At 41.8% G+C, this 17274-nt stretch overlaps 1 protein-coding gene across 2 annotated transcripts in view; it reads right to left on the bottom strand.

Annotated features, from left to right (window-relative positions):
• Window positions 1-363: 363 nt before the first annotated feature.
• RSPO2 (R-spondin 2) overlaps window positions 364-17274 on the bottom strand; it is a 425713-nt gene continuing 408802 nt past the window's right edge. The window contains exon 6 of one of the 2 annotated variants that reach the window (XM_069621504.1): window positions 364-2664. In XM_069621504.1, coding sequence (XP_069477605.1) covers window positions 2549-2664 — 116 coding nt within the window. In that variant the 3' untranslated portion in view covers window positions 364-2548. The remainder of the gene's footprint in view (window positions 2665-17274) is intronic. The other variant, XM_069621503.1, reaches the window with a different exon arrangement.

The following is a 17274-nucleotide window of genomic DNA, read 5'->3' on the forward strand; positions in this document are numbered from 1 at the left end:
CCAAGTCAAAAATGTGGTTTGTATTGTTTTACATGCATTTTAGGAAATAAGTAAACTCTGAATTTCATGCAGGGGCAGGCCCACAATTAGCAGCTCAACATTATCATAGGTAACATTGCATGGCGAATTGGATGTGATTTCAAGGCAGGCTAATTGTAATCTAGAGCTAGTGCTTGGATAGTAACATCAGGATGATATGACCAGATCTGCCTGATATTGAGATTCAATTTGCTGCCACACCTTCTGTAGTTTGAATAATGTTGATCTTTTAGATGTCATCTTGCTTTCCAGTTTGATGGAGAAGTTTAAGACTGAATTATCTGGTGCTTGTATAATTGGGACACAAAAGACATACTTTTTTGTATCTAGTTTATTGTTATCTTAAAACAGTCCATGTACTTTTCATTGAAAATATTTTCTCTTCTCTGTTTATTTCAAACAATTTTCCAACTCCTCACCTTTTGGAAGCAAATCTAAATTTCATAGACAGATAACCATTGCTAAAATTATTATTACATCCAGTTCCAAAAGTTGAATACATCTTGTAAGAATAACCACAAAGCAAAGTTTGGGCTCTGACTTTTTTCCATATCACCACCACAAAATCTTGATTCCCGTAAACATCCTCTATTCCTTCTGAGACTCAACAATCCCCCCCATGAATTTTCAGCAGATGGAGTCAGTCAGTGACATTGTTCATACATTGACTGAAAGATCACACAAGTCCACACTAATGCAATAAGCTGATGAGATCCCATGATAATTAAAAGGCGCTTCACTTCGGATCAATGCTGCACTGGAAAAGACATCTCCTCCTGTCTTAGATATGGACTGGATTTATTGATGTCATATATTTCAAACTGAGATACTTTAAACAACCCAGGCTCACAGTTAATTTGGTTGCAAAGCCTATGCTAAGTACCCATTTAAAATATGTACATTTTGATATAAGGCTATAACAAAGCTCCTTCAATTAAAAGACTGATACACATATGCCAAGCTGGACAACATTCTTATTTGCAGGAAGTTGAATGCTTTCTACAGAGGTGCTTACTTCCTCGCAGTTTTTTATTACATTGAATTTATAACAATGCGATGATTCCAAGCTGTGTGAAGAGTCTAAATTAAACATAAGGGGTCATTTGTGTTAATGTTCTTCATTCTCCTTTTGTTTTTAGCAGAACTCCAATCAGTATCCTCATTGAATACATTTCCCCTTGAAGATACTGTGGCATATTATGTTTAAAGCTCCATTACATGATTTCCAAAATGTACTAATCACTTCATGGGCAGCAGTGACCTTTTTTGTATTTCAACAGGTTCACGTTTCTGATCCAAATAAGAAACTACTTTTACATTAGCACATGTTCAATCCTTCAAAATGTTTGACAGAAAGAAGAAATTTAGAAAATAATGATTCACCCACGAACATACTGCTGACCTGCGTTAGAGGACAATAATGTGAGTAGAGCTTCTACTGTTCAATGTTGGCTATATTTATAGATAAACCATGTATTCTAACTTTGCTATTCAAATCCTGGTGTTTCCCAAAGATGGCGTTATTTCCAAATGGTTACTACCAATAACATTGCATTATTTTGCTAAGTGATTTAGACCTCAAACCTTTCTCCAATTCTTCCTTTATTCTTTCTGTTTTCTGGCCAAAGAGAGAGGGAGAGGGTGACCTCTTTGCCAAACAGCAAGCTGACAAGTGGATATAACAATATGGCGCTTGATCACAAGTTGCCATCTAGGAAGGAGTCAATACATCAAGAAAACTCTACTTTGTTCCTTGTTTCTCACATTACTCAACTTCTTCTGAGGCATTTCTCCGAACAATTCGACATATGTATCTGGAAACGCACTCATCACGCGTATCATATATAATTCTTTACACGTAAGTAAAAAAGCTTAAATAAAACCCAGTAAATATGTTTATTATGTGTTGACTTCCATCTCTATGTACATGTATGTAACTGCTATGCTACCCGTAACACTGAGGAGTACCACCTGTTGTATTTCAGTAATACGTGACTTCCATATACAGTTGTCTCCAGAAATGGGCGCAGAGGACGTACATTAACACTGAGCATACAGTCCATGTACATGGTTTCATGAAATTGAGGTTACGGAATGAAAAGTATATACAATAATTAAAACACTGCTTCCACCTCCATGTTTCTTCTCTTACATAAATATGCACACCAAGTCCACGTTCCAGACGGATGTCTTTGCCACTTCTGTCCTGGATCAGTTTGGTGCCACCACATGGGTCGCTCTGTCGCCAGCACGGAACATAGGTTTTAGACGCATGTCCACACTACGTCACTGATTCAACTCAGAGTTTTTTGCCTTTAGAGTCTTCCGTTGAAAAAGAAATGTAATGTATAAATAACACAAATCGGCTTGTCACCATTTCTCACAAGGTATTTGCAACCAATACTGTTGAAGCAGCTGAACTGCAGTGCACCAGTGTGCAGGAGCATAGAGCAACGTTTGTGCACTTTGCAAAAAAGGAATCAGATTGTCTGTGCTGTTCTCTCTCCTGTTACTGGCTCGCTCTGTCTGAAGATAAGAAGACGATGTGTTGTTCCTGCGCTCTTTCCAGCAACTTTCGCTTCTTCTTCTTATTTCTCTTGTCCTTCATTTTGGGTGTCCTCTTTCCTGTTGAAAATAACAAACATATGTAAGCAAGCACTCTGGTTCGAGTTGTATATACCAAAGAAGTTGGTCTGTCTTTGCTTTTGTCAAATTAAACACACCCGGGAGCATGTATGCAGGCGTTTTGCTAAGGCAACAACTTCAGTACATATGTACTGTAAAACACTGTGGCCGTCATTACGACTTTGGCCGCCAAAATTGGGTCCGGGTTCCCTTCAGGAACACGGGCCCGGACCTTCCCCATTCCCATTTGAGCTCCCATAGGACTGAATTGGAATGCGAGAGGGAGCGAACGACGGGCCAATTACGACCGGCCCGTTGTTTGCTCCCTCTTGCCCTCACGGGACCCGCTTTGCACGTCTGGTAAAACCAGACCTGCAGAGCGGGTCCCGCGATGGGACCTAATAATCAGGTGGTACGTGGTTGACGGCGCCAGCACCTCTACCGGCGCCGTTAACCCCTTACCGCCTGACTTATAATGAGGCCCTGTATATTTGGAACCTTTTTCAACATGGCAAAATGAATTGCCAACAAAATAGTAGCACATGAAAAGTTGCTGCAGTGCATGCAAATGCACCAATTGTTCTATTTTGTTCCTCTATTTGCCATAACATATACAGTTTTACATCAATACAACACTTTTTTTCGAAATCAGCATCAATAAAGTACGACTATTGTAAACAATAAAACAGTGGATATCTGAATTCTGTTTTCATAAAAAATGTATGTCCAATTACATTTTTTTAAATGTGTTGGGACCTCACATCCCATATCTATAAATGGTAAAGTCCACACCTGTTATTAAGGAATGTGCAATGATTATGTCCATTCACGAGTCGTAAGGTTAACATGCTGCATCTCTACCAACTAGATACAATTTGTAGAATCAGCACAATGAATAGATTAAAAAAAACTACCAGTCTGAAAAGGATTGTGCATAAATACGTACCCCCCAGGAAAGTCATTATAATTCATATCATGTTACATTTTGTCATGATTATGTGCACATGTATGAGGATGAGGGTAAGGACAGGATTTAGTGGCAACTAGTTACCAAGATCCTTACACACGAAGATTAAAACTGAATTTTATTTTGCAGCCTTCTTTCAAAGGGTGTTGTATGTTACTTGAAACACATTCAGGCGAGCAGCTGCATTTGTTTTAATTATCACATTTTGTAATGCTCAATTATAAAACAGAATATGAATGATATAACAACTAATGATGGTTTACAAATACAATAATTCCATTACATTATGTTTAAATTTTGACCATTTTCAATTAGTGTATATCTGTATATCTTATGTCAAGCTGATGACTGTACATCTTCATACAGTAGGTATATGCCCTCTAAAAGGTTTCACCTTCCTTTGAATTTAACTGTTCTATAGTGTGTTAGCCTTTTTCTCCAATTCTTCCAACTCAACATCATCTTACATGTTCCTTCATCCTTAGACTAGATTATTTGTTATCATTAAATTAATGAAAATACACCGAGATTGATAAAACTGAAAACATAAATGACCACCAAATCTCCAAAGAGTTGTCTATGTTCTTGAAAACTGAGGATGAATGGATTGCTTCAATGTTGCCAATCCATTAAAGGAGCAGATCTACAGAGAGGGTAACTAATCATGATTGAAGAAAAGTCAGTCAAGCATTCCGGACCAACAATTGTAAATATTAAGATGAAAATCAAAGGGAGCTCACACTGTATCCTTTCAGTCATATGTTTACAATTACTAATATCTGAAGTCTTAAAATATTTTTCAAAATGTAAGCATGCCATTTTTTGTGTGTTTGCTTGCTTTTGAATGTAATTCCTAAAACACAATATTAGCCGTTTTTATAGGATATTTCTATGATGTTTTCAGGTCTGGTTAGATATATTCAAATATCACGATGTGGTACTTCTTATTGTGACAAAACACTTTTATGTAAGATTTGCAAGAACAATATTAGGAATATGTTGCACCAGATAATGCATAGCTTTTTTTGTTTAATTGTGAGGCAGTTTATTCATCTTCACACAGCTAAAATACAAAGGATTTAACATTTGCAGATAATGCAACGTTTTAGTTGAGCTGTGATCATGCCCTTTAATGTTAGGGTGCAATAAACCAACTCATGAGGGGTGAAGGCAACTGAGTTCAAACTGCTTTTTATAGCTGGTCATTGGGCTCAAAGGATTTGCTTGGTATGGCTCAGAAGATCATGTGAAAACCAACAAATAAAGAAACCCAGGAAGAATATTTATTTTTTAAAAACCGCTGTTAACAAATAAAACAACACAGAAGAAATCAAACTTTTGTTTTTTTTAACAAGAAGGGCATGCAAATCCACAAATTGCAGAACCGCTATGAGAAATTCTGCATGTTTGATTTGTATTTAAATAAGAACAAGGCCTCATTTAATTTTGAACATAAATTACTTAGGAAGTAGGCAATAACCGAGTTAGGAAACAGCCTTGGGGTACGGTGCTGTTACATAGGAGCATTGCTGGATTAAATGACGCATTCTGGGTGGTAAGGAGGAAAGAGTGGGGCCATATATTTCATGGACTGGAGAGAAATACCAATACTGACTTAACATGGAGAGTTTGGACCCATTATTTACATATTTACTAATTACATAGAGTAGTTAAACTTGATGAAGTGACAATAATCTAATGAAGTTGATATGAAACCTTGCATTCCTATAGGCCGAGATAAGCCTTTTGCGAATGTAAAATGCATTTGTTTCAGAGACCAGTGTTGAGCATGTACATGAAGTCAATTTCTGGCATACACCTATCTGTGCTGAAAGCAGGCTGGCCATTCACAGCCCATTGCAAAGCATTGTTTCAACGAATCAGAGCCTTCAGGTAGTGCCAGATATGAAATGCTTCCAGCTTGTTGGAAGATCATTTATCTACCAAGCATCTGTCCTGTAACCTAGTGTCTAAGAAACTAAAATATCCATTCATGTTTCTGGCATCTTGCAAGTTACATGGCTATTTTTTAGGTAATACATGCACAGCAGCTACCCTTTGGTCCAAAACAGTGCCAGGGTATCCTGAATGGGTTAAGTGTCATGCTGTGCATGACATATATGGGCCTGCGAACATACACGCATTCTGAGTATCCCCTAAACAATTGACAGAGCCCAATGCATACTGCACACTTGAAGAGAAGCATTTACATCAAAAGATACTGCAAATAATCCTCGGCACACACATTCTATAGCGATCACAAGAGAATAATGTAGGCCTCTCTCTACAGAGCTACTGATCATACATAAAATCAGGGGTGTTGCTAGGTCTGGAAAAGACCCGGGGCTACGCTAATGTCGGAACTGTTGGGACTGGGATCTAGCTAGCCTTTTGGTTGTAGCTCTTGAGATTCTATCCCGGCTACAACCAAAAGACCAGGGGCTATCGGGCTCTTAGTCCCCTCCTAACAACGCCTCTACATAAAATCAAAGCCTTCTTTTAATAAAGGAAGATGAGGTCATCTGTAGAGGCTGCGGCTCCGGTTTTGGAATCAGCACTCATGAGTTCACCCCTGCTAGAGCCGCTTCATCCCCATGAATAACCTGATTTGCGAGTGACTCAGAGGTGGCACACAGGCGGTCTTTGAGTGTGGCATTGTAGAACTTATAAATATGTGGATTTACATCATGTCTATGTAACACTGTCAGAGCATAGCGAGAACTAGGGAAGATTGTGTTACTGAATGCCGTAAAGAACAGAGGCCTTCAGAAACTGTGGTTTGAATCCTAGTCAACATTCTGCAATAATTGCAGGATTGACATCTCATTGTGGTTGAAAGGTGATAATAATCAGTGTAATGTGGTCCCAAGTATCCGTCGAGCAATATCCTTTAACGTTTGCCAACTGGACCCTGTCTGCAAACTACATTGGTCAGATGCTTGCCAAGTTTCCTCTCAAGAGTCTTGTAAGTTTGCTCAGGGTTCTGGAATTCATATTTTTTTCTGAGGTTCATTTTCTACGCTTCCTTTTTACTTTACTCCTATTGAAGGGTATAGGCATTGTAGAGAGAAGTAATGGACATATATATGGTTACAAATAGATTAGCGCTTTAATCGTCCAATCAATGAAGATCATCATAATGGGTGTGCATTGTGAATATGTCTCATAACAATGCTAATCAATCACACGGTTTTTATGTTGAAAGCTAGTGGTATACTTGTTGCACTTCTAACATTTTACCAATGCCCAGGTGCAGCAAGGCTCCCCTTTCCTTTTGAAAGAAATCTGAATTAGATAGGAAGCCAAACTTACTGTTAAACCAACTACCAATTCCTCTGATATTGCAGGAGCATGTGTCAGAGAAAGGCTCTTTTTTTCTTCAGTGCACTAACTCTCTTCATGCCACAGATACTATAGTTTCCCTATCTGTAACCGCCCAGCTGCATAGCCTTTGAGCACTCACCATTTGTTTTGGAATTCCATATTTATTTTTAAACAATAGAGATAGAAGACCAAGATGGCAAAATACATACACAAAGTCACAGTTTTACCCGAGAGGGGAATATCAGTGATTCCTCATGGATTACTCCAATTGTTTGCTGTCATGAAGAGTGTTACAGCAGACCATCATCTGCCTGCGGCTGCATGGCATGCATTGAGACATGTTTACTGGGCTAAGGGATTCCTGCTTGAGGTTGGTCAGCCATTTGTTTCAAGCATCTCATCTGTGGTACCTCCAAAAGGTCAAGTGGAGAACCCAAGAACATAATGCTGACGAGTGCCAGATGGTCTCCAATGCAACTGGTACATTTGGGTATTCTATCCTTTGCACAGTGATAATGTGGATTCACAACACATTAAATTGAGTGACTTAATATGGGAGTATGTATATAGAATGGCGTGCTTTACTCAGAGTGTGGATTCATAGTGCATTGTGAAAGAGTGCCATGTGTATTCTGAGTCACTGTCCTCAATTTCACAAACAACCTTATCAATTTCAATTATCTAACGTGTTATGAATGCTGCTACATACTGCACAAGTTGCATTAAAGATAGTATTTAGGGGATTGGAGCAATGAGTAAGTAAATATGTAGATACTGCATTTAGTGGATGCCTTTTATGATGTCACACAGAGATCCCCCTGTTCAGCAGTCTGTCAATGTCTGCTGTCTCGCCATTTTTGCTCCCAAGAGTCCACGCTCAAGTTACTTGTAGAGTCTTGTGGGTTGTGACTATAATACTGGCACTAACACGAAACATGAGCTCCTGCTCACTCTTCATCACTTCGGATGGTCAGCAATGGACCCGATCCAGCAAACCTGGATAATTGTTTTTTACATGTATAAGATTTCAATAGCACCTTGATTTCCACCCTCGACAAGGGAGAATATGTGGTCTGCTGTACAAATCCCAGGGCAGTTGGTCAAACGTACGTGTCTTTGCAACAATAAACTTCAATCTGTAGTATTTACATTGAATCCTTTATATTGAATGCCTATATATATTATATTGAAATCCTTTATAGTGAATGTATTCAGGATCAGGCAAAGGGTTAAATATATTTGGGAAACGGTTGGGATGGGTTTTTAGGGGTGGGAAATGGAGTTTTCGGGGTGTACCACCACAAAGAAATGAATTCACTATAAAAGTTTTCAAGATGAAACATTCGATATATGGGCATTCGTTCTACATTAATTTGACATGCTTCTGTTTTGCCCTCAACATAGACACTCTTTCCAAAATTGAAAAAAAGCTGATTTTTTTTGCAGCACTTGGTAAAAAGCCTGACTTCCTACACCAGGGGCCAGATTACAGACACTTTGCACCGGTGCAAGTACAACACTGCACGGGATTAGCATTAGGGCAAAGTTTGCCCTATTTCTGAAAGCACTGGGCCATATTATAAAACCATAGCACCATGACAAGTGCAGTTTGGCATTATATAAGCACCAGGGGAAAATTGCACTAGTGCAAAAAAGAATGCATTTTTTATGCATTTTTTTCACCCGGGCAAAGTTTGCCTTAGTGTTTAGGACTCTCTGTGCGGCTGTTCATTTTTCTCAAGCTGTGGGATCCTTGTGTGTGTGTGTGTGTGTGAGAGAGAGAGAGAGAGAGAGAGAGAGAGAGAGAGAGAGAGAGAGAGAGAGAGAGAGAGAGAGAGAGAGAGAGAGATTGAGATTGAGGGGACAGTGATTTCGAGGAAAATGGCGAGAAGATCAGTCCTCAAAGAGGTATTTTTGGAAGTGTAAAGTGTGTCTCTTCCATGCATTGGCTGATTGCTTCACAATCTGAGGCCAATCATTGCATATATTGCATATAATCATTTTAGGTCTTGCTAGAGCAAGGTTTATTGTCATGTTGACCACCTCAGATCGCGAGCTTTTAAGCTTTTGCATGCTCTGCCAATGCTTTTAATGTGACGCTTGCTGTTTAGAAGGGGATTCCTGCACAGACGAGAAGCCGGCCGTTCCCTAAAAACAGGAGCAATACGGTTACATTTCTACTTGGGGTGATGAATTGAGGTGTGCTGTGGTGTACATCTTTCAACTGGCGCAAAGGTACATCTTGAGATTCCACTCAGTAGCCTGGGGTCCCTGTCTATGGGCCTCATTACGACCCAGGCGGTAAGTTACCGCCTGGGTCGTACCTTTACCACCATGGCGTAAACTACGTTTACGCCATGGTGGTTGGCGGACTTACCGCCCCATTCCGAGGTGAGTGGGGCGGTAAGTCCCTATAAACCCATTTACCCTTCCCCATTCCCATTTTTGCCCCATAGGGCATAATGGGAGTGGGGAAGGCGTTAATTACGCCACCGTAATTTACGGTGGCGTAATTAACAACAAGGTCCCTTAGCGCCATGGATTTTAACACCTGCTAAAAGCAGGTGTTAAAACCTCCATGGCACTAAGGGACCTCGGAATCAGGCGGTAAGGGTCGGCGCTGTTTACGCCGCCGTAAACCCCTTACCGCCTGGGTCCTAATGAGGCCCTATGTGTGAGAGAAGTTGGTCATATCTCAAGGGTGTGTAAAGGGCTTGATCCTGCAAAGGCAAGATCGTGTGGGCCACTCAGGAAAATTACAATGGCTGATGGAGCCACAGAACCATGATAAGTGGGTGAATTTGGGTGTCAATCCTTATGTATTCATTCCGTTACCCGACTGAACCTGAGCATGTTTGGAGGAGAAGGAATTTCTTCTCAGTTGGAATTTGTTTTAGTTAGGCATTCAGCATGAATGCGTGCATTAGGGAGACGCAGGGTTTAATTGAACTCAGGGTTATGAGGCATCATTGGCGCCCCCCCAACCACAAAAATGACAACCAAAATTTTATGTTACAAATGTTGTAAATAGGGCACTCGATAAAGGATTAGCTCTATATAAACACCATATCATTATCATTACTGCATTTGCAAAATTTCCATACAGAACACTGTGTTCTCGTGCAAGGCTGAGTCACCCCCTATAGAATAGAGGCACCCACACCGTAGATTGGTGGTGATCACTCTACTCAAGCAGGCCCGGCTGAAGATGTGTGGGGGTCCATTTCAACATGATGGTTGGCGGCTCCCTCCTTAAAGTGAAAACAGTCTGAAGCACACGTGAGATGCATAATACATACATGACAATGGTGAAAAAGATAAGGTAAACAGCCACCGATTATCACGGGATGGACAGCAACCGGACAGCCTAAGCACGAAATGCCTACTGAAGAGCTCTAAGCCCTTCTTTGTCAGCAAATGACTGTTGTGAAGGAACCATTGTTAGAAGGCAAGGAGTTAGAAGGCACTTCTGTATATCCAGTGGGAAGAGAGAATGCAGCTCGTAATGCAAGCGCTACAAAGTGCACATTTAAAGCCTCAGAAAGAAAATAGAGAAATTAATATATTGCAAGACTGATGTCTTAGAGAGAATTGATATACCCAATATGCCCCTTTGTCTTGTATTATTAATTTTAATGACACATAAATAGCCCATTTATGTAGAGGTCTTCATGCCAGATTCCTGACTGCCAAGCACTGGAATAACACATTTTGCTGGGCTTGCTATTGACCCCTGAAGTCTGAATTGTTGAGTTAGGCCATATGCGAGTCAAGAAAGGGGGATGAGTGAGTTCAGATAAGGAGACTTGAAACTAAAGGTGCAACGCAAGCCTGGGTGAAAGAGCAAGTGATGTGGGTTAGCACATTGTACTAGGCCTAAATTAATAAAAAGGTCTGACTGCATGTTTGATGCCAGAAACGGTGCACCTAAATCGCCTTTAAGTAATACGACTGGAAGACGGGGTAATTCTGTAGTGATAATAAATACAAAATGGCTAGGGTTTGAGGAAATACAAAGAAACTTCAAAGACCATAATTTCTACACGAATATGGCAAACAAATCCATTATGGCTTCCAACAAGTTCCTGGATACCTGTCAGGAGGTGCTAGAGCAGCTAAAATTCCCAGAGAATCATAAATAGTGTTCTCTCATCTCCTTGCCCATCATCCGTGCTGAATGACAGGTGAGATTGTCTCTCTTGGCACAGAATGATCCACGTTTGGAATCCCCTGATAATTTTGTATGGAGAGTTGTGGAGCAAATAAATTATGGACCTTCCCTCTGGAAGATTTGCGGGCCAGTCAAAATAAGGGACTGTACAATAGAAAGGGGCCCTTGCCAAATGAGGGGAACAAAATGATGTGCCATGAAGGTTGGGGGGGATGAACATCTTTGCCCCCCCTTAAAAGGACACCAATGGGAATGTACGATAGAGAAGCCAATGTTTCTGAGTTAATTACAAAATGGATCCCCACCTCCATTGAAAGAAGCAACCTGCTTCAAAGTACACAGCACAATTGCAATTATCAAAGCCATTCTAAATATAACGTACCATATTGATTTTTCAAAAGGTCCATTAAATGACATCTGGTACTCTTGCCACCACCTATCCTCAATTATTTGTATGCCATTTTCAAAATCGTTGCTCACGTTCATTTGTGTTTCACATTGGAGGCGTGCTTGTGTACATATTTGCACTTCTGAAAATAATGTTTGATGTTCTTCCATTATTTTTCATTTTTCATTTGTTTATTTGTATTGCGCTGAACTGCTCGCAAGCATCGGGGCGCACACGTGAAGACATGGACAGACAATGAAAGACAAAACAGTAGACGGGCCAATTCAGCGCATAGAGGGATTAAGCTATCAGTAGACTGAGAATCTTATCTAGGATTACTTAAAGAGCATGGTTTTAAGTTTTTTGCGGAAAGAGTATAGATAAGTTTCCAGTCTGAGACATGTTGGTAGTTTGTTCCAGAAAGCTGCCGCACGGGTGGGGAAGGCTCTATCTAGACCTAGTTATTTTTTGAATTTTGGAGTTGTTATCAAGCCCTTGGCTTCATATCTTAATGTTCTGGTTGGGTTGTAGGGTGTAAGTTTGGTCTTACGGTAGGCAGGTGCTTTTCCATAAAGGCATTTATAGCGTAGCACCCTCCTATTCATTTGTGGCGGGGTCCCCTGCCTTGTTTGGGGAATGAGTGACTCAGGGGGCCTGCCTGAGGCAGTGGATGATGGAACTGGTATGAGAAGGGTCTCCCATACTTAGCTTCCTCTAGCAAGGTGGGGACAGTCATTTTAAACAGAAAAGGCTTTTTAGCCCTAATGGGCTTAAGAATGCAGTAAAGCTGCTCAAGTTGCCTTTTCCAATAGACATAATTCAAGGCCAGGTGTCCCCCTACACGCACACGCACGCACACAAAACTCAGCCATTGCTTCATCTCTCTCACTTACTCAATGTGGCTCAGAAACATACACTCATGAGCAAAGCAACAGCCGCTCCACTCATGGAAACAGACATCCAGCGCAGGTGCCCTCTGACTCCAAAATCAAGATGGCAGACACAGCTCTTCAAGCTGCAGGCTGCAAGTCGAATGAGAAAACTGTTAAAGCACTTATAATGAATGAGCCATTAAGACAACCCAGCTGTGGTTAGAGCTCAGAAATAAAGCCACTTGCCACGGGTCCACGAAATACACACCGCAAGTCTTCAACTTTCCCCCCCACAAAATGCAACACGGCCACACATCCTGCGGTGACTGAGAAGCACTTTGTCCAAAAGTTTAAAGTGGCTCCCCAGGGTTGTGTTTATTAATGACTGAGAATTGTGTTATCTGGCATGAAAGACACAGGGGTTCATCCTTTGCAGAGAGCAAATAATTCTGTATAAACCCTCAATTTGTGTAATTTATCAGATGTAATGGTCAACTTGACACCGACCAACACAGTTATGCCAATCTTGGCAGTGGCAGACGCCCCGGCACAAGGGTGGCTTCTGGGCTCCTCCTGGGCTCCTCCTGGCTGGGCACCTGCTGTCTACATCCTGCCCTGCTGCCTTTACTTTATTTTAATCCATGTACAATGTGCACCAGGACCCGGAGGCTTAATGGCGCAGACAGATATCATACAATAAACACACAAGTGACATTCAGAAACCATTTAGAGCACTTTCTGAAATCCATTCTTCTTATTGCTACTTACAAGCATACCATCTTTTAATTAGAGCAGCACTAACTGTTGGCTAGTCTTCCATTAATCGAGAATGCTCTCATGACATGAACGCAGTATTCCTGCTACAATATATTTAATAAGTCATAACCAGCACTTTGCTGGAGGTCTATTTTACATTTTATGGGATGGGTATTAACATTTTTCAAAGATGGGACATAGCCAACCCTTATACGCAGTCAGTCAGTCAGTCAAATAAGTTTATTCGGATTTAAAAAAAAACATCAAATGACAGACAAAAAATACAGACAGCCAAAAGATTACATAATTCATAAATAGTTCCTAAAATCCTGTGCGAACGACAATTATAAGCATTCTAAAAAACGTGGCACAATAGGATAAAAATAGTAAATGTTGCATAATCACTGATCCATAAAATCCGATATTTACAGGAACACAATTAACTCATTATAGACAAAATAATTCCTCCAATGTTACACTTTTCATTATTGGCTTCCATCTCCCTGCAGCCTCATCAGTCTTTTTCTAAAATACATTGCTCTTTTTAGAAAGCTGAGCAAAGCCCAAGCCGTAAAGACAGTGTCTGCACTCAGAAGAAAGGCGAGTGCTGCTTTATAATGACGTATCTCAGACTTCTTTAGGGCAGGTATCAGAGTTACTCTGCGGATGCCTGCATAACCAGTACAGAAGAACATTAAATGAGCCAAGTCTTCCCGCTGAAGACCACAAACCGGACAACCAGCCTATCTTTTTTGTAGGGACTCCAGGTTAAATAGTGTCGGATCCCAGAGGGACTACTGATCATGGTATGGAATCCGTCAGATTTATTACCATACTCAAAGAGTATTATTTTCCTCACTACAGCCTCACCCACCACAGATTTGTGGCTGGACCCCTCAGCCTTAGTTAAAAGTACAGCTGGTGGAAAAAGAGCACTGAGTTTGACCTCCTCAAGGGCATTAGAGATGTAGACAAGCCATGGTATGTTTTGCCAACCCACTATGCCCAACACAGTCTGAATGATAAAATGACACAAATTTGTTGGCCCACAACCGGAGCCAAAATAAAATCGGGGCCAACGACCACTGGTCCTCCCAAAACTCCATTCCCAGTTCTCTGTGTATTGATATGAAGGCTGCTGAGTTCGGTAGCCCCAACAGTTGCCTGAAAAATGTATTCTCTTTAATTTGAATTTCTGCTGCCCTTTGAAAACCCCATATAGGGGCACCATACATAGTGACGGCCAAAGTTTGGGCACCATAAATCTTAGTAATCACTTCCAGAGGCTGGCCCTTATACCTTGACATAAATCGAAAAATACCCCTTATTTGCTGGCTCATTTTGGCCAATTGTTTGGCCACATGGACCCTGCCAGTCAAGGCTTCCAAGCTGATACCCAAATAGTCAAAAGCCTTAACTCGGGGTATGATTTCTCCGGCACAGAGCATCCGTTTCATAGCCGCTGGCCGTTTTCTGCCCACACATGCCATCAATGCCGATTTTTTGGTATTGATTTTTCAACACAATTCGCACATGAAGGTTGTGTAGGCATTGATCAGGACCTGTAATGCTCTTGGGGTTCTGGCTAGCAAAACGGTGTCATCAGCATATGCTAAAACTGGGAAACCCCGTCCCCCCAGGTCTAAAAAGTCCGCCAAGATATTAGTAAGATCCAGTGAGAGGCCATTAATGTAAAGGCAGAAACAAATAGGGGCCAGCACACAGCCCTGCCGTACACCACACCCGATCCTAAAACAGGCTGTGCAGTGTCCCCCTGGACCACTATGCACACACGCCTCATTATCTGTGTGTAGATCAACCAACACCCTCAGGATGTCCCCCGGGCACCCTAGGGACCCGAGCATGGCCCAGAGCTTTGCCCTGTCCATCTTATCAAAGGCCGTGCTCAAGTCCATAAATGCCAGATATACTGCCTCTCCCCCGTAAAGAAAAAAATGAATTGGCTACTAGGAGATATAATTTGAGACTCTGTTCCATTGTGCCAACCCGAGGATGGAATCCAAATTGAAAGTCCGAAAGAATCGATTATTCCCCCAACCAAGTTTCAATGCAAGCCAATAGGATTCTCCCAAGGATTTTAAAGGAAGAGTCCAGCAGAGAAATTGGTCTATAGGCAATAGGGCTGGCCATGTCCCCTTTTTTAAAGATTGGGAAAATAATTGCCCTTTTCCACGAAGGGGGGTAATTCCCTGAATGCATGCAGGTATTGAACACCACCGTTAAAAGTGGTGCCCACATGTCCACCGGATCTTGGAACAAATCTGAGGGGATCACGTCCGGTCCTGGTGCCCGATTATGGGCTTGGAGGTTGATAGCCTTTTTAACCTCCTCCACCTCAAATTTTAGATAAGACACAGCAATTTCTACACAGTCCTCAGTATTCACCACCCCAAACAGGCTCCAAAAATGTTTTAAGCAGGCCCCTTCCTCCACGTGTGTCCCACTCCCCACGTTAGACCAGCACCCTTCCAGTCCACCCTTTACAAATTCCCAAAATGCCTTCTGGTCCCTTCTGTTGGCAGCATTCAGGAAGCCCTACCAGGCCACCCCTTCGATTTCCTGTTTTCTTCTCTTTAACTCCTGCTGGTAGGCAGTTCTAGTTTCGGTTATGGCTCTTCTACTGGATGTTGGTTTCTTGAGTATCAACAACAGGGTTCGCTTCGCCCCTTTGCAGGCCTCATCAAACCACCCCCTCTGTGGAGATCTCCCCATAGTCTTAAAAGCTGTCGTATATAAGCAGAACTATTATACTTTTGATGAGACAACACTTAGAAATCTGAGCATATCATATGATAGGTTATTTATAACACGCTTAATACCCAGAAGTTTCTAAGCGTGGACCCGGGGATCGAACCTGTAGTGCTCCGTGTCGTGGTGCTTCCCAGGCGAGCATGTTGCCTCTGAGCTATCCTCCCGAGGCATAGAGGTAAAAAAAGTGATGGGCGTGGAGTCGGAAATCTCTCCTTTTACTCCTCAGACTAACTGAAACAGATTAGTATGATGTACACAAAACATCTGATACTCGGAGCCCTACAGAACACACAGTCCTTCAAATATCCTTGCATCTTTTCATATATATTGTGAATATTCTAGCACAAGGCTTATTTGCCTGTGTAGGGGAGGACTGGCCGCAAGGCCCTCCTCACCTACAGCCTTCTCCCCAGGTGAGGACCATGACTCGATGGGCGTCCCCTCATGCCACCTGGGCCCAGGTGGAGGAGGGTTCACCCGCCGACGACATTGCCCACACGTATCTGTTCCCTGCATATACAAAAATTCAGTTAGGCCTAGAAGCCATCTTGTCTAGCAAAGATGGCGTGAGTTTAGCACACTGTAGCGCGGCCCCCCACCTTTGGAGGGCTTTCCAAGCATCCCTGCCGCCGCAGCACTATGGTAGATCCGCTGCAAGCGCGTTCCCATGAGAAAGCCGGGTATGAGATAACCCGAGATGCTAACACTGTAACATTTCGTCGTTCACAATGTAATACTGCATCCCGTGCGACCTGGTCCGCGAGGCCAGGGCAACGCAGAAATGAATTCAAATAGTGGTATTAGTGAACTACTTTTCTTAAACAGAATCTGCAAACCATGAATTAGCCATAAAAGTGAAATGTTTATATGACTTCACATTGTGATTGTATTAATGCTGCTAGATCACAGAGAAAGTGTCTTTAAGTCATATGTAGACACATGAACCCCTATATGTCTCCTTAAGTCACCCATAGTGGCAACCGTCAATCTCTGTGGTCCATAATATAGTTCTACCTCATGTACCGTCGAATGTATATAGATACTTAAACACTGCAGTACATATAATACCATGTAATGAAAAGGTACTCGAATCGACTGTATTAAAGAAATGTGTAACGAAGTCGAAATATAGATGTGTGTTTAAATAAGATCAAAATAAGGCAAAACATTATAAAAGTTCTGCATTCAAAAGTCAGCAACGCACGAGGAAAAAACCTTTGTGAATATATGCAAGGCCATTCTCCCTCCCACCCTACGAAGCCTGCCAGATAAAGAAGCTAAGGCATGTGCCGCGCTCCCTCACCTCCCCCAACCAAGCTGGAGCCGCTTCAGAGAGTCAGAGGCCCCGGTACCGCACCCA

The sequence above is a fragment of the Ambystoma mexicanum genome, chromosome 5q, assembly GCF_040938575.1.
Source record: "Ambystoma mexicanum isolate Mex_15411 chromosome 5q, UKY_AmexF1_1, whole genome shotgun sequence".
NCBI lineage: Eukaryota > Metazoa > Chordata > Amphibia > Caudata > Ambystomatidae > Ambystoma > Ambystoma mexicanum.